This window comes from Leuresthes tenuis, unplaced genomic scaffold (genome assembly GCF_036924035.1).
Source record: "Leuresthes tenuis unplaced genomic scaffold, fLeuTen1.0.hap1 SCAF_19, whole genome shotgun sequence".
In the NCBI taxonomy this organism is placed as follows: Eukaryota; Metazoa; Chordata; class Actinopteri; order Atheriniformes; family Atherinopsidae; genus Leuresthes; species Leuresthes tenuis.
The window spans coordinates 12,170,371-12,188,329 of record NW_027325373.1 but is presented as its reverse complement, the minus strand read 5'-3'; the positions used below and the strand labels follow the sequence as shown (position 1 = coordinate 12,188,329).

The following is a 17,959-nucleotide window of genomic DNA, read 5'->3' as shown; positions in this document are numbered from 1 at the left end:
CTTGTTTGCGCTTTTTTTCCCTCTGCATCAGCTGTTCAATGTGTCATTTTACATCAAAAGGCAGTCGTTTTGGCCTGCACTGAGGTGCTTTCGCCTGCATTTGACAGAGATATGCGAGAGTGAAGCTGCGAAGGTGTTTTTTAGCACTGACGAGCCAAGCTTCTGAAAAATAGCAGATATTTTGATTACTGATGTCTCTCCTCGCTGAGTAGAGTTTCTTGTAACAAAAATCTGTCAAATATCATCTTAGCAGGTCATTATATTTAAGGATTACCACGTGTTGCTCCATAATAGAAGTCGGTGTGGTACCGTGCAGAAATGCTGCTGTGATCCTTTGGAGCTTTTTCTTCTTATATGCATATATAAAATTGAGTCCAGCTTAGATATGTTTGTACTGCAGAAATTGTATCTGATTCCTCTGTACAGAGGAGTTTCTCATTTTAAAACACACAGATAAAAGAAATAGGGATCTCAAAACTTTCTAATTGTCAATCACATTGTAAATACAACAAGTGCTCAACTGAAAATATGAACCAACTTGGTGTTATCAATTATAGATTCTAATGAAAGAGATAATTATATTTTATATTCGTATAAATTTGATTGCCAATGCATATCATACTGTTTTACTTATTATTTGATATAATTTTGTGTCCTAAATATGTTATATGCTTCGCGATGGAGGTCGACACACATACGTTGACCAGGAGATGACAGCAAAGATTTCCGTCCGGTTCAGTCTGCGGAAAATTAAGAAGTGAAGAAGAAAATGACGTCAATCAACCGGAAGTAAACTATACTCTGGCTCCTGTGCATGAGGTTGGCGGGCTGATAGGTGCATGTGTGAATTGAATGTTTTTGTTTAAAAATTGCTGGTGAAGTGGCTAACACAACTTGTTAGTTAAATAAATCAGTATCACACGGACTCTTTTCAGTCGGGTAATGTCATGACTTCACTTTGAAATACTTTATTTCTTACTTAGCTAGTTGTTAGCTTGTATGCTAAATAATAGTAGTAACGCAACCGGCGTTCAGTGTGCTAACGTTGTCTAGCACTGACTCAGACAATTATTTGAAGTTGTGAGTTTTACTAGTGCTTCTATTGATTAGTTGCACATAACACGAAGCCATATTTGGCTTTCTCCTTTACCCCCTAATAATTCAGGTTGAACTCTCTTCCCTGTAGGTAAGTCAGCGGTGATTGCTGCAGCTATGCCATCCAGCGCTGGACCCAGCAGCCCCGCAGCTCTGCTCGCTGAAGCGTTGGAAAACTCAGCCCGGCTGATTGACAGACACCTGCAGGATGACCGCTGCTTTCCTGACCTGTCAGAGCTGCTTTGCGTCCCTTCACACAGTGAGTGATAGCGACATCCGTGACTGAGCGATGGCTACCAATCTGCATCTGTTTACAATGGAGCTTTCATACTTAATAACTTCATCAGTGTTTTGCAAGTTCACACGTCATAAGAACTAGTTCAAAGTTTAGTTCACATAGATTAAAATTGAACATGCTCATAGTTAATGATTTGAAATTCTGAACTGACTACATTGTGCCATAGTGAACCTCTTCGTGTTAATTTTGCTGTCTATCTCCACTTAATTCATATCTGTGACTGGTGCAGAGAACATAGGAGTGTGCGTGGATGCCGCCAGAGCGTGAAAAGGCTGGTAGTGTACATTCACGATTCATCCTGACACATTCACAGCTGACAAGAACGTTGTTCAATGTCACAAGAGGGAGCTGTGCTCACCTAATGTTTGTCTAATGAAAAGGACTGAAATTGAAAGAAAATATCAACACGCTCATTTGACCGTGTTCATGCACATAGACTCATTAACTTGTGGACCGCAACAAGTTGTTTGTGTTACCAATCCACTGATAATTGTTATTATTAATCACTTGCTAAACTGACCATCTAAAGATGGTTAAATGTTTGTCATCAGTTCTCAAACGTAATGTCCAGACAAAATCCCCTTGAACATTAACTTAACTATGATCTATGACCAAAATGAGTCCTGTGGCCGCAAATATTTAGGATTTTTTACTGTAATATACTGTTACAAGAGTCATAGTTGATAAAGTTCACATTCATCTCCACTAAGCTAATACTCATCATCTCTAAACTGGAATTTTGCTGTGAAATCAAAATGTTGACGATCAATTCATGATTGTATTTTAGGGGGAAAGTTCAATGCATTTGAATATTAGTTAACTCTAAATGTTTGTGGAAAAGGGATAAAAGGGACGCGATCCTTTGTTTCAACACTGCGGAAATTAAGCCTGTGTTGGACATGTGATGCGTAACAATAATGACATTCTGTGTTTTAAATTGATGGTAATCAGTCATTCAGACATGCTTCTTAAAGTCATGTAGAAAGCCACAATGTGTGCAATATTTACTATTTCTGAGAGATCAAGGAAACGTTAATCAAATGTGGTGGATCAATAAAGTCCTCAGTCACAATTTTCTCACAGAAATTTCAATATTCCTATGACAAATCATATTAGTGTGCCTTTTCTACAAATTTGTCCTCATTAAACTGTCATACTTGTGTTTATTTGTATTGCAGTCATAGTGTAGTTGTTCTGCCTCAACCAGTTGGTGAATTGAGAGGGCAGGAATAGAGTGGTGGTTCAGGGTCACTAAACGTGAGCTTTATCATAAAGAAAACCAGTTCTTAAAAGCAGAGAGATTTCCTGCTTCTGTGTTTCAAACAGGAGAGGATGGTCTCACTGGAGAGGATCTTGATAACCGAATGGTCTGCATCCCATTCTACTTTTAGAAACTCTTGGGAACAAAGAGGGAAATTATATGCTGTAACTTTATTCTTATATTGAAAATATTAAAATGACAAAACTTTGAAGGCAGCGACAGTTTACATCAGACGTGCTGCTAGAGCCGCATTCCTCACAGTCTTCTCTAGCAAACGCTGATCTTTTTCAGGAACAGTCTGCTTCCACAGCTGCGTAAAGTCTCTGTGCTTGGCCAGTTCTGCGATGATGGCGTGTCCCTGGGTCCTGCACAGATATGCGACTTATTTAGCACTCCTGATTGAACACAGCATTTTTCATAGAAGGAATTTGTGGACCAAATTTGGTGATAACTGACCTGACTTGAGATGCGGCGTCCAGCAGCATCTTGCTCACTGCTGTGAGGAACCGCGGGGTGAAGCTCTGCCTTGCTTTTAACACTGCAGTCGGGCCCATTTTGTCAGCCAGTAGGTGGAGCTGTCGAGCTGTGATGGCCCTCACTGGTGTACTCAGGTGGCTTGGAAAAAAAAAAAAAGAAAAAAGAGGAGAGAAAGGGTTCTTTTGATTTCTGCTGCCTCCACAGTTCGTTCATAGATTTTGAAGGTTCAGAGTAGCTTTACCACAGTCCTATATTGAGCAGAACAGTGAGCACTCGGGCTGGGCTGCAGCTGTGTACCAAAGCCTCCAGGGACACGTTGAGCTGCTTCTGCACAAAGGTATTTGCAGCCGCATTTGCAGCCCTCAGTAGCAGAGCACGGCCCGTTCTCTCCACTTCATGGTCCATGTTTCTCTTCAGGTTAACATAAAGCGAGGTGATGGTGTTTATAGCTGCGCAGGCCACCGAAGAGCGCAGGTTTTTTACCTGGACAGTGAGAATGGACATCATTAATCAGCGGTCATGCAACCCCTGGCAAAACTAAAAACTGGGAATCGCCATTCTTGCAGGATGTTCAAAAAAACAAAGATATGGGATAAAACATCATTATTTCATAACTGAACATTCTGGCTTTGTATAACATACCTTGAAAAGTATATGTTTATTTTATCCCAAATGAAGGACAAGAAAAAATGATGAAGTCATTAAGCATTAGAGTAAAAGAAAACACACGGATTCACCTTTGTAATTTGCATTTCTAAAACAAACACCTGCACAAGTCTGCAGTTTAAGTTGAGTGATTGCAGAGCTTAAAGAGCTGTTGCACCTGACTGATCGACAGGAAACATGACCCCAACAAGAGAGCTGCCAGAGGGAGCAGGGCAAGGATGGTAAAACTCCTTCAAGGAGGTAATTAGTTTCAGATCGTGGCGGAAGATGTCGGGTGTTCTCAGTCAGCTGCTTCTAAAGTTTACTGTGCATTGACATTTTCCGCTTTTCTCGTCCCATTATTTTGAAAGGAAGTTGGTGTATTTATTTTTTTCTCCTTTCACATTTCTGTTTTGGGGATTTTATTTTCTACAGAATAAAAGAGATGAGTAAACGCGTTCCAAGCGTGGTGATTCTATGGTTTTTGCCAGGGGGGGTTTGTTCTAACAAGAAAAGGAGAGGGAAATGTCTTCAGTACCTCTTCCATTACAACCAGGCACACTTCGTGGAGTTTGACCATCAGAGTGTCCGGATGGTGCTTCGCCAGCGCCCTCACAAAGCGAAGCCCCTCCACCTTCTTAATCCTATGTCGAGATGACATTGTTAGGAAACTTCTCCACCGTGCATTAAGATGATTACATATACCTTACAATAAAACAGCAAACTACATACAACAGCTCTGCATTCACGTCACGTTCAGACTTACCACTCATCTGAGCTGAGAAGAATGAAACACTGAGACAGACTGGCTGTGGGATTGGTTAGCAGCTGCAGGTTCTTGTCCTCTTTGCTGTCCCCTACCGAGAACTTTGAGGTGGTGTTTATCTCCTCGGCCCAGTTGGCCGTCTTTCCAGGGAGCGCAGTTGTTCCAGCAGTTCCTTTCTTCGTAGATGGGGTTGGCTTTGGAGAAGGAGCTCTGCTGAGGGCTGCCTCTGCTGGGTTCCTTTCAGGAGCTGCGGGGAGTGGCTGCAAAGGAGCAGCAAAACTGCGCTTCGGATGCTTCAATACTTCCAGGATTGCATTAATCTGATGTGTAGCTGTCAGGAGCCCGTATACACCTCCCACTTCTTTGCCTGCACAAGCCAAGGTCCAAATGTTTATCGTTGTCATTTCTGCAGTTCATTTAACAATGCACAAAGAAAAGCTCTAAACTAGAGATGAAAATCATTCATTTATCCCAATCAACTGATATTTCACTTTAAAGAAACAATGGTGTCGTATTCAGACTTTTGAGTGGTAAATGAGAAAGGTATCGCATGTTGGTGTCTCTGCTTGTACTTAGTAAAACACATAAAGTAGGTTGATTGAAACTCAGTTGTAGGCTTTAGATTTGGTTCTTTTGCCATTTCAGACTCATGAGTTTGTCTATAGTAGAACTGACCTGCTCTACCCAAGTTCATTATCAATACAGGGAGACGAGATGGCTGCCTTTTGGGTTGCGTAGCTGATGTTTTAGGCGGGGGGGGTGGAAGTGTAGTGAAGGCTGTGGGAAGTAGTGACACCTCATCCGGAGTATAGATGAGTGGGATGGCTCTCAGCTCACATGGAGTCCGAGTATCCACACATCTGAGAGTGTCCTCTGAGCGAGCAGAAAGGGATACGCAGAAGCTCCGGTCGCTTTCAGAATGCAGCGCCTCTGTGTCCGCATCATATATACCAGCGTTGCTCTGTTGAATCAGACTTGTGTGTGTTTCTTCAGATATCTCTAAGTGTGGAACAAATGAGACCGGTTTGATCCTCCACGGTCGAACAGATGAGGCCGGCCTGTGCTCAGGGCCAGCTGGGGGCTGAGGTATAGGATGGGGGTCATGCTGTGTGGAAAGTTTCAGCCTGTTCAGTACAGCCTCGGTGCGTGCTTTTACCGAAGCGCACGCCATCTCTGTTTGACGGATAAGAGCCTCCTTTCGAGGCTCGAGTCGGTCCAGGACGGCGGACTGACTGCTGAGACCTCCAGGATGTTGTTGTCTCTGGTGGGTCTGCATCACCTGTAATAAAGAAAATCAAGATGTCATGCAGCTTGAAATCCTCAGTCGGCTTTTGACAGAAGCTCCTTTTATTCCCAGTATAGTATAGTCACATATTTATAGTATACACTATAAAAGAAAAGCTTACAAATTTAATACAAATACATGAATTGGAAACCAAATCATTTGGCTTTATGCATGTACGATGGTAAAGTTTGATGCACTACATCGTGACCCAGTGAGTAAATTGAAATTTAAGAAAGCTTATTTTTTAAACAAGTTCTATTTACTTTAAATCTGCTCGACCGCTGATTATTTCTGTGGCAAATCAGTTATCAACTCTGAAAAAGTGTGACGTATGAACAGCACTTTACAGAATCAAGCAGCTGGCGGTACTCACGTCGTCTCTATCTGTTGGTTTCAGGTTCTTCCAGAAGGGACAAATGCAAATGAAAGCCATGACTTAATTCAGCGATGTTAAAAAGAGAAAGTTTGTTTCACAGCTGCGTGTTGGTCTGAACTGAGGGCAATCTGACAGCTGAAGGTTCCGTACGTTGTACATACATGTGTTCTTGATGATGTCACATAAGGCCTGATGGAATAGATTAGAACTCTGGAGCATTCCACAGTTCTATTTGCGCTTCCAAGGAAAGTGGCAAGAAAGAAATGGTTTTCTAATTCAAATTCTGGTTGTGCAGTGGTTTTCTGTAACCTGAGCTTGCTGGTTAAACACTCATTGCTGTTAAATACTCATTCTGGTGCAGAACTCAAAGAAAGACATCAGCAGGGATCTTAGAGAGGCAGATGTTGCTGCCCATCTATCTGAGCAGCATATAGGGCAATTTTTGCACTTAAATCCATTGTTTTAAAGTGAGAGACTCTACATTCAAAACCATCTTCCCCAGGACTGGACGACCCAGCAAGTTCACCCCAAAGTCAGATTGTGCAATGCTCACAAACTGTGGTGGAGAAAAGAAAAGAATGAGAGCTGCAGCTCAGATGGAGTTCAGTAGAGCAGCATCTGAGCCAACCATCACTTCTTAAAGACTAGTCCTCAGTGGAGCTGTTTGGTCATAACTCACAGAAAACTAAACACCTCATACCAACGGTCAAGCATGGTGGTGGAGGACTGATGATTTGGGCTTATTGTAGTCATTGAGTTGAAGATGAACTTAACCTGCTGTTGGGGTTTTCACACGCTCCATATTTTTCATTTAGACTGTGCGAGATGTCAGATTATGCCTCTTAGTGGAAAGCAGTATGACTGAAGAGCTACACAATAAAGAGATTACTGAAAAGTTAACATCATAACTTTTGTTTTCCGGTCACGTGTATCACCATTTTATATTTCACACTTTTTGAAACAATGATGAAATGCGTTTGCAAATACAAATTTTTAACATTGAATGTCATATGAAGTTTTTGTTCTCGATTTATTGATAGACATGCCGTCTCTCTCGGGGGTGTCGGACATGGACTATCCTCTCCAGGGACCCGGTTTGCTGAGTGTACCAAACCTCCCAGAGCTCAGCTCTGTCCGGCGAGTCCCTCTGCCTCCTGAGCTGGTGGAACAGTTCAGCCGTATCCTTTCAGTCGTTCAGGAAATACTTTCAGATGGGACCCAGAAGCTTCCATTAGACGTAGTGAAAAGAATTTAGGTTCGCTTCTTCTGATTTTGTCGGCCAGGAAATCTGAGTTTCTGCTTAACCCCGTTAAAGATATGCAGTTTAACTGCATGATGGGAGTGTTTCCGGAGATCTCTCGGGCCTGGCTCACAATCGACAATGACATCTTCATGTGGAATTACGAAGATGGGTGTGTAACTGAAAGATTCTGTTACTCAATGACAAATTGCACCTGAAGCCAATGTCATTTCAGTTTCTGTTGATAATAAGCCTGCAGTCAACACAGCTGTTTGTCCTTTTTGGATATCTTCCTTGCAGAGGAGATGTGGCCTACTTTGATGGCCTGATTGAAACTATTTTGGCAGTAGGTCTTGTTAAACCAAAACAAGGTATGGACCTGACGCTCCTTTTGCATTTATTTTTGTCATTTGGTTTTCTTATAGAATGCTTACGTGTTTTTTTGTCTTCTCAGGGATCTTACAGCCACACATTCACTACCTTTTAGTACTGGCCACTTCTGTGGATGTAGTCATCCTCGGACTCAGTTTCCCCAAGAGCCAAGCAGGTGAGTCTTTCCTCAATAACTGTGTCATTAATTTTTTGTGTTTTTTAGTTGTTTTAATTTTTTTATTTAAATTTTTTTGATAAATGTTGATAAAAATGTTTTTTTTTTTTTTTAATTCTCTCTGTAAATCTTCTCCTTTACTGTTTGAACGAAACATGATGCGACTTGTATGAATACTGTGTGTGAATACTGTGTATGAATACTGTGTATGAATACTGTGTATGAATACTGTGTATGAATACTGTGTATGAATACTGTGTGTGAATACTGTGTGTGAATACTGTGTGTGAATACTGCGGTGTCAAGAGAATTCTGTCAGTTTAATGCGTCTCTTTTGGTGCCGATTCTTTTTCTCAGGGTTGAACGACAGCATGTCTGGTGGGATGCAGCTGCTGCCAGACCCCCTGTTTTCGATCCCAACAGACAACACCTACATCCTGTCGATCACCTCCACAGACCTGGGACGCATCTTCATGGCAGGGAAAGATGGCTGCCTCTATGAGATCGCTTACCAGGCTGAGGCAGGCTGGCTCAGCCAGCGGTGCAGAAAAATCAACCACTCAAAAAGCTCTCTGTCCTTCCTTATTCCATCTGTGCTCCAGTTCTCTTTCTCTGAAGATGGTGAGGAGGGGGTTCATGTGAAATGTTACCCATCTGATTAAACTGCCCCCCTGAACATTGGGTTTTCTCTGTGCTCCACAGATCCCATTGTTCAAATTGCCATTGATAATTCTCGCAACATTCTCTACACACGCTCTGAGAAAGGCGTCCTACAGGTAGGGCATCTTCTAGGTTTGCATTTGGCCGTCAGTGAGCTGATGTATGAAGTATTTATGTTTAAGCATTGATTTGTGTTTTTCAGGTGTACGACCTGGGTGCTGATGGGCAAGGTATGAGCCGTGTGGCAACCATGTCACTGAGTTCCATAGTTGCGGCTGCTGGAAACATCGCCAGGTATGCCGCAGTTTTTCTTTCACGTGTAATTAACTCCCCGCACTTGAAAGTGAGATTTTTCTGCCATTTTGAAACTCCATTTGTTTTCAGGACAATCGATCGTTCCGTCTTCAAACCGATTGTCCAGATCTCTGTGATCGACAGATCGGAGTCCTCCGATTGCCACCTGCTCGCTGTCACTCATGCAGGCGAGTGTTGACGAGCTTTAGAGCGATGCGTGTTTGATGGTTATTTTGTATTTACATACATCATCAATTCTCTGCCTTTGCAGGCGTGCGTCTCTACTTCAGCACCACACCTTTTGCCCCTCAGCACCAGAAACACCTGGCAGTTCGGCCTAGCCTGCTAGCTTTGGTCCACGTCCGTTTGCCACCAGGGTTTTCTGCCTCTTCCACCCTGCAGAAACCATCAAAGGTCCATAAGGCTCTACATAGTAAAGGTAAAATAGCCAAATGGGAGTCAGTACTACTTTGTCTGTTTTTCTTAGTGTTGGGTTCAGCGCCCTGATCTGTACTCTAACAGTCCATAGGAACCCTTCTTGTAACACATTTTTGATTCTTATAGGTGTTCTCCTCATGGCTGCCTCTGAGACAGAAGACAATGACATCCTGTGGTGTATTAATCATGACTCATTTCCCTTCAAGAAGCCCTTGATGGAAACACAGGTTTGCACATATGAAGCAAAATGTCACTCTGAACGGCTCTTTTGTGTACATCTTGTTAGATGCATGCTTTTTGGCCAGAAATCTACTATAAACTGTATTGCAAGGAGATACGACTCTCATTTCTGTGCATTACTTTGCAGATGATGTCTAATGTTGATGGACACTCTTGGGCTCTTTGTTCTATTACTGAAGAGAGGCCTCCCAAGATTTTTACTCCTCTCAACAGAGAACTAATCCCCATCACTGATACTCCGATGGTTGTCCAGCAGCACAATATCCCTCCGCAGAAGTTTGTCCTTCTCTCTGCAAAGGTTGGAATGAATGTAGCGCTGTTGTGGCTCATCCCATTAGATACGTAGAGCTTAGTGTTTTTTTTATTATTGTGTGGTATAAGGCTCTTTGCTGTCCTATAGGGGAGTTATATCTTCCAAAAACTGAGGCCAGTTGACCAGCTTCGTCACCTCCTGGTGAGCTGCGCTGGAGGAGAAAGTGAAGAGATCGAACGCTTCTTCAAGTTGCACAGGGTACAATGCAAGACTGTCTCTTCACAATAGATTAACTTCGGCATGTTTCTTATATGCATTTACAGCAAAGATCTCACTGTGTTCTGTTCAGGAGGAGCAGGCCTGTGCCACAGCTCTGATCCTGGCTTGTTCCAGTGCTGCTTCCGACCGAGAGGTCTCACAATGGGCCACTAGAGCATTCTTCAGGTCAGACGATGGTGTCTACGTTTACATACTTGGTCACATTGTGCACAAGCTAAATGCTGTTCTTTTTTTTTTTTTTGTTTAGATATGGAGGAGAAGCACAGATGAGATTTCCTGCAGCGATGGCAACTCCCAGCACAGTTGGACCCGTGATGAGCTCTCCAGCACCAGGTAAGTAGCACCCACCAGGCCCGTGGGGTTTGTTCATGATGATTTTTGTGTTTTATCTTTGTTTTTTTTATGTATGTTCAATGTCCTCCACAGGTATTGTACCCCCTGCACTGGCCACACCATTTGCACCGATGCATTCTGGATCTGGCCCCATCACACCCATGTCAGTTGGTCCAGAGGTGATTTTCTCAGGAAAGCACAACGGCATCTGTGTCTACTTTGCACGCATTCTCGGGTAATTAATGACATTTTTCTGGGTCAGACGTGAAGTATTTTGGCACCTAAAGTTAGTCAGAGCTCTGGATTCTGGCGTTTGGTGACGAGGTTCTTTAACTCTGTCTCCCTCTCTTATTCACTGCTGATGCAACAGAAATATTTGGGATGGGAGCCTTGCAGTTGAGAAAACAATGAGCAAAGGAAACCAGACCGTTAGTATTGTAAGTATAATTCCATAACAATGAGATTTACTCATTAATGCTGAATTTTTTTAGTAATGTTACTGATGAGAGGTTAACACTTTTGTCTGTTGTTCCCACAGTTGGAAAGCAGTGTCGGTACATTTGAGCTGGAGTCCGTCCTTCTAGAGCTCGGTGGTTTGCAGGAGTTTCTTGATAAAAACTCTCAGCTCAGTCCTTCCTCTCTTGCTGCAAGGTAAGAGCTCCTCTGCTTGCTTTTTCTTGCATTGAGCTGGTTGGTATCGCCTGATCAGAGCTTCACGGTTGACAAATTAAAGGAGTGCAGCAAATCAACTTGGCAAAAATCTCTACTGTAAAATCAGTGGTGATTAAATTTCTGGTCTTTAATTTAGGACAGAAACCGCTACACAATCTATATTTTAGACAAAAGACTTTTCTAAAACCTGATGACTGATTATGGGGCTGATGTGAAAACTAACTGAACTTAACTATTTAATATTACTTTAGCTATCTCTGATTACTTCTAACATGAAATGAATCGCTGTAAAAACTACTTTAACGGAGCCTTTTTGCGTCCTTTCCCTTGTGTTTTGCTCCCCATTAGCTTCACCTCCCCAGCCAACCTGCCGCAGAGGCTGCTGGGATTTATGCGTCCTGATGGCGCCAGTTCACAGCAGGTTCAGCAGGAACTCCAGAGGAAATATCACAGTGAGTTGCCAGTTCAGGTTTTAACGTTTTTCTCAGCATTTTTGAAAGATTTATTAATTTTTAGAATGTAATAAATTGAGCTTATTTTGTTTTGTTGTTTTTTTAACAAAAAAGGACATTTCAATTTCCTCAATGCTCAAGACTTTCCACTGAACACTGATGTCTTTTATTAATTAGAATTTCTGATATACAAACCTATTTTTGTCTCATCTCTATCCAGCCAAGGCTCAGGTTTATGAGAAAGCGTCCCTGCAGGGTATCCAGCAGTTAGTGCATCGCTCTTATCAGACTCTGGCTCTCTGGAAGCTCCTCTGTGATCATCAGTTCAGCCTCATTATGTCTGAGCTGCCAAAGGTACTTGTGGCCACAAATACTTTGGCATTGCGAACAGATGCTCGTGCAGTATGTCTGCAGTAATCCCTTCTTGTTTTTAACCAAAAACCAGCTGCTCTCTGCTTGTTCACCTCCGATTTTACTTTTTTTTTTTTTTTTTTGGTAGGATTTTCAAGAGCAGATGAAGGGGGCAACTTTTAAGGATATAGTGATCCGGGGCAGGGAATTATCTGGAGCTCTCGTCACAGGGCTTATGAATGTCTACATCAAAGATAATGCCTCTGTGGATGCCATCAGTAATCATCTGCGTGACCTTTGCCCCCTGCTGTACAGCAGCGATGACAGTGTTTGCTCCAAGGTACATCCACACGTCCATCTCAGTTTTCATCAACATGTGTGTTATGTGTAGTTAGGTTTATCACAGCTTCAGCAGTGTCACATTTAAATTTTTATTGACATCACTGTGTCTTCCAATCATGAATAATCAGGACACATACTAAGATGTTATTGATCGAGCTCCATTGATTTGCTTTGGTCCCACACTCAGGCTAATGAGTTGCTGCAGAGCTCCAAGCAGATCCAGAACAAAGCAGACAAAGAGAGGACACTGAGAGAGTCTCTCCGGCTCTACCAGCAGATCAGCCAGCACACAGACCTGCCACTTGTTGGCTCTCAGTACAGGCAAGGTAAGAACATGCAAGACACTGCCTCCATTTGTATTTTTGCTACTTTGAGTGTGCTAATGCGGTTCGTCTTCTCAGTGCGTTTCTATGAGGGAGTCCTTGAGTTGTGCCTCACAGCAGCAGACAAAAAGGATCCACAGAGACTGGGACCCCACTTCTACAAGAATGGAGAGCCAGAGGAGGACAGAGTGGGACAGCAGGCCTTCCAGGAAAGGTAAGCCCAACAAGAAGTAACAAACAAAACATCTGCATTAGGGATAGCTATAAATAGCAGCATGACTGTCCTTTCCTTTTTTCCCCCAGACTGTCATGTTACAAGTGCATCACAGACACCATGCAGGAGCTGGTGAACCAGAGCAAAGCAGCCCCGCAGTCCCCCAGTGTCCCCAAGCAGCCCGGACCACCTGTCATGACCTCTGACCCAAACATGCTCAGCAACGAAGAGGCTACGGCTCATGTGAGTTACAAAGAGACGTTTGAGGATCATTTCTTTAAACTAGCACGTGCATGATCTGCATTTCCAGTGAAAATCTGTAATTTCCCTGTAGTTTGAGCAGATGCTTGGCCTGGCCCAGAGGTCTCAGGACGAGCTGTTTCACATTGCCCTGTACAACTGGCTGATTCAGGCCGACCTGACGGACAAGCTGCTGGAGGTACTGTGTCCATGCATGGGAATTTTTATTCTCTCTCTTTATGTCTACAAACGCTTTATCGCCACCATGTTGCACTGCCATGTTCCTACAGTAGTCCTGAAGCAATGAAAGCAAAACTATGGTTTTTCAATGGGTCTTGCTTGTGTTTTTATTGTCTGCATTATGTGATGAGTGTATGTCTCTAAATCTTGCACACTGGTCACGTGAGAGCTGTGGTGTCCCCAAACATGGGAATACTCCTTTTATGAGGTTCTGAATTAGATTAGAAGTGAAAAATACACGGTTTACATGCACATGTGTATCACTGTAACACTGTTGGTGTGATTACATGCTGTCCGTCTGACTGCTGGCCTTTCTTCGGTTTGTCAATGACCAGGTCAACTCTCCATATTTGGAAGAACATCTGATGCATATGATCAAACAGGACCAGAGTAAGGTTCATAATATGGACCTCCTGTGGCGCTACTACGAGAAGAATCGCAACTTTGGCAAAGCGGCTCACGTACTGGCGCGGCTTGCTGACATGCACAGGTTTGAATACAACAACAGGACAGTTGGAATTCCTTAGTGACCAGCTCCAACATCGACTCTACAAATACTGTGTAAATACTTCAAGTGTTTTGACCTGACTTAAAGGGAGTATCTTGTTTTCTTTGTCTGTAGCACTGAGATCTCACTAAAGCAGCGTTTGGAGTACATTGCCCGAGCCATCCTGTCTGCAAAGAGTTCCTCCTGCATCTCCGCTCAGGCGTCTGATGGAGAATTTCTTCACGAGCTGGAAGAAAAGATGGAGGTAGCTCAGTGCCAGTGATGACTGAGAGAAATCTTGACATGAATTAAAGTAGCCTCTGTGTGTCTGACTGTGTGCTTCCTCCCCCTCTTTTAGCTTGTGCGTATCCAAGTGCAGATCCAGGAAACCCTGATCAGACAGTACTCCCATCATCCCTCAGTGAAAAACGTCATCTCGCAGTTGGACTCTGAACTCATGGACATAACAAAGGTGACCTGCGACATCAAACCAATGATGGGTTAAATGTTTTAAGTTTTTACGGCAAAAAGAAATGTTTCTAGATGTCCTTTTTTCTTCTTTTGCTGTGCAGCTCTACGGAGAGTTTGCTGACCATTTCAAATTGTCTGAGTGCAAGCTGGCCATCATTCACTGCGCAGGACACTCAGACCCAATCCTGGTGCACTCACTGTGGCAGGAAATTTTAGAGAAAGGTGAGTGAGAACATCGGCATCCTGCCAAAAAAAAAATTGGCTAAATGTCCCACGTTCTTCCTGTTTTTTTTCTCTGTGCATTACACGTCACCTGCAAATGTTTTGTGTTGCAGAGCTGGGAGACAGCGTGGCCATGAGCCCAGCAGACAGGATGAGGTCTCTCAATCTGAAGCTGGTGTCACTGGGGAAGATATACGCTGGAACACCAAGATATTTCCCTCTGGGTAGGCTTTAATTATAGTCAGTTTAGGTCTTGTTAGAATTTTCGTACTTGATGCTGACAGTTTTGTGAAGCGTGTTATAATTAGACTTCCCTCTTGCATCAGCCAGTATGTCTCTAGGGTGCAGGTCTGTTTGGTTATGCTGGTGCTCTTAATTACCCTCATTTTACAACTGGCATGTTTAAACTTGTGATGTTTGTTGAGACATTTCTTCTCTTTATTTGCATCATTGGAACTCGCACGTTTGCGCATAATCGGTTATGTTTGTGTTAGAGAAGAGGTTGACGAGGTAACACTGTCCTGTATCTGTGATTGCAGAGTTCCTGGTGAAGTTCCTGGAGCAGGAAGTTTGTCGACTGAACTGGGATGTGGGATTTGTCACATCCACTATGCAGGAGATTGGAGTACAGATGCCACGTCTCCTGGAGGTTTATGATCAGCTCTTCAAAACTCGGGTACTTCCTTCGCTTTTTGGTGTTAAGCTGCAATTCATTCTCAGCTTTTCAGTGAGAAATAAAGTGTTTGACTTCCTTTTTTAGGATCCCTGCTGGCAGCGGCTGAGGAAACCTCTGCATTTGGTGGAGTGTATCCACGTGCTTCTCTCGGGATATGTTGATGACCCCAGCAGAGTACCAACCTATGACAGGTAATTACTGTCAATTCAGCTGCTGGCCTGTAGATTTAACATTTACACAAATGAAAGTCTTTTGATATCTGCCACAAAAACAGCAAAATGATTCCATGCGAAGTTCTGCTCTGATTTGATTCCCATCACATCAATCCCATACATATAGATGTGGAAGTTACTCTATGAAATCTAAATGAATTGAAAGCAGTAAGCCAAGAGCAAAATGTTTAGTTTCAGACTTGACACCTTGCAGTTGAGCCAGTTTTCCATTTTCCATCTTTTTCAGGCGCAGATTCACTAACGTTTGCCTTGATAACATCTGTGGATACCTTGTGGAACTGCAGTCTCTGAGTCCAAACTTGGCTCTTCAACAAATAATCGGAAACTTCAAGTCACTACAGTCAAAACTGGAGAAACTCCACTGACGTTAATGAGATTCTCATAGCATCGCGACGAGCGCCAGGTCACCTCTGGATCTTGCGTTTTTGGCTTTAGGTAAACATCTGATTAAAAGTGTGAGGAGCAGCGAGCACAGTTCGATTCGGTTTGTATTTAGTAGTAGAGTTTTGCCTCAGTCTGTGAAGGGCTCCAGAGGGAGCAGAAAACGATAACTTCCTCTGGTAAAAAAATGTGGAAGACGGAAGAGAAAAGTTTTAAGTTATTTGATAGGCTTTGTTAGGTGAACGTTATGCTGAAACAGAACTTCCAGAGCTCACATGTGGAGGCTGATTGAGGATCCTTCATGATGATTGAAAATAAACCTAACTTTGACCTATTTACCACACCGTATTTAGATTTTCTTTTTTTCTTTTTTTTTTCTCACTATTGTCTCTGAACAGTGAAGTATTGCATGTTGTAATTATGTACAGAACTTGGCCATAATATCATCTTCTCTGCCAAAGCTCATCTCGCACACTTGTATGCATTATTTACAATGAGCATATTGTCTTCTTGGATAGGAAAACAGTGCCATTATGTATGAGAGCTTTTGTGACCTTTTTGAATGCAGAACAATTTTTTTACCGTACACTGAGAAGTCTGGCCTACGTTTGGGGAAAACATTAAAGCGTTTTTACAAAGAAATAAAACTCGCCTTGGAGTTTTTTTTATGCGACTGAGATTCATGTTCGCGGTGCAAACTTGTGTGAAAACCTCACTAATTATCAGGAGAAAGGAGCATCAAATTGCTGTTGATGATTTGACGCTTTATGCAATTATCTTTAATCTAAAACAGCACTCTGAGCCTCTTACCCTCATGGATAACAAGGCACTAATTGCCGAAGGTCTCCAATTAAATATATGCTGTAGTACGTAATTATGTTTAATTTTTAATCCCGTTGGAGGAAAAAAAAAAAAAAATTCAACTTATTGCTGCATTTATTTTTCCAGTGATGAAGGGAATCATTATGCTTACTCAACTCTTAAGTGAGGGGATCTTTGCATTATTTTCCAGCGTGACCGGTGTGAGCAGTTTTTTTCCGAGTCAAGCTGATTTACATCTTGAGTTTAATCGGTACATTTTTATGCAACATCATCCTCTTACTCTGTTACTGTTTTAACAGCAAGATATCAGACGCAGCAAAACCGTTTGTGTTTGGAATCGGCCACCTTGTGCAGCAAATTCACTTTTACATTAGTCTTCTTTGCATATCTCATTATTGTCGACATCGACATGGCTGGAAAGCAAAAAGCTACACAAACGGCTAATGAATATCCTGATCCGTACCGTATGCTGTACAGGACTGTGAAAAAGTCTTCAACATACCCTCATTTCTTTATAAATTGCAAGTGAACAGATGAAGTGATTCACTGAAACCCTCTTAGACAAGCTTTCTTGTAATTTCTTTAAGTATTCTACAGAAACATTAAGGACATTTCAAAGTTCTTTGGATGTTGGCTGCCTTTTGTTTCGTTCTCTGTCAAGATGATCCGGCACAGCTCTGAGGTCTGGGTTCTGGGGAGGATTCAAGACCTGTTGTCTCTGATTTTCTGTCCACTTCTTATATAATTTGGCAATCGTCCGTCTTTCCTATCTATTACCTTCCTTAAGAATGTCTTCTTGACAGCCACCCATCCAAGGAGACCATTTCTGATGAGGCTTCAGTGAACAGTAAATGGATCAACTGACGATCCGGAGGCATCCCTCAGGTCCTGTGTCAGGTGTTTGTTGATTTTATTTTTCTTATTTTTTTGAAGAACATCCCATTTAAATACTGTAAATGAGATGTAGATTTGTTTTTCAGGCCTGATTCCGTGCACCTGGCTGAGATATACCAGGTTTTCTGCAAATAGCTCTTTGGGAAATCACATTGTTGGAGCCTGAAATATCCCTCAAACTGTGTCATCTTTGGTCTTTATAATCTATTTATTTACGCATTTATGTATTTTTTCATTTACGTTGATTTAACGAAAGAAATGGGAATAAATTGTGTTTTTGCAGCAGACAGCTAGTAACAAAGTGCCTAAAGATACAATTTCAGATTGGTTCTTTGCTCAGTTTCTAATGTGTAGACACAGCGCTGGTTCATCCCTTCAGTTATGTGCCTTTTTATGCTTGAATGATTCTGAAGAAAAAATGTGAAAGACCTTTTTAGAACGCCTGGAGAACT

At 42.4% G+C, this 17,959-nt stretch overlaps 1 protein-coding gene across 1 annotated transcript; it reads left to right on the top strand.

Moving 5' to 3' along the window:
• Nucleotides 1–800: 800 nt before the first annotated feature.
• Nucleotides 801–16,132, top strand: nup155 (nucleoporin 155). Its single transcript, XM_072371592.1, has 34 exons — nt 801–939; nt 1,187–1,354; nt 7,244–7,381; nt 7,519–7,615; nt 7,744–7,814; nt 7,898–7,990; nt 8,348–8,611; nt 8,693–8,766; nt 8,853–8,944; nt 9,035–9,132; nt 9,216–9,383; nt 9,509–9,609; nt 9,750–9,920; nt 10,023–10,133; nt 10,225–10,319; nt 10,402–10,487; nt 10,581–10,722; nt 10,858–10,924; nt 11,026–11,138; nt 11,508–11,611; nt 11,832–11,965; nt 12,111–12,302; nt 12,492–12,630; nt 12,706–12,841; nt 12,931–13,084; nt 13,176–13,280; nt 13,657–13,811; nt 13,944–14,073; nt 14,167–14,280; nt 14,381–14,501; nt 14,615–14,725; nt 15,041–15,177; nt 15,262–15,368; nt 15,637–16,132. The coding sequence occupies exons 2-34, from the start codon at nt 1,213–1,215 to the stop codon at nt 15,773–15,775; spliced, it is 4,101 nt and encodes a 1,366-aa protein (XP_072227693.1). The 5' UTR covers nt 801–939; nt 1,187–1,212; the 3' UTR covers nt 15,776–16,132.
• The last annotated feature ends 1,827 nt before the right edge of the window (nt 16,133–17,959 follow it).

Coding starts and splice junctions, on each gene's coding strand:
- nup155 (XM_072371592.1), top strand. CDS start 1,213: ATGCCATCCAGCGCTGGACCCAGCAGCCCCGCAGCTCTGCTCGCTGAA. Junction 13,281..13,656: donor TGACGGACAAGCTGCTGGAG/GTACTGTGTCCA, acceptor GTCAATGACCAG/GTCAACTCTCCATATTTGGA. Junction 13,812..13,943: donor CGGCTTGCTGACATGCACAG/GTTTGAATACAA, acceptor CTTTGTCTGTAG/CACTGAGATCTCACTAAAGC.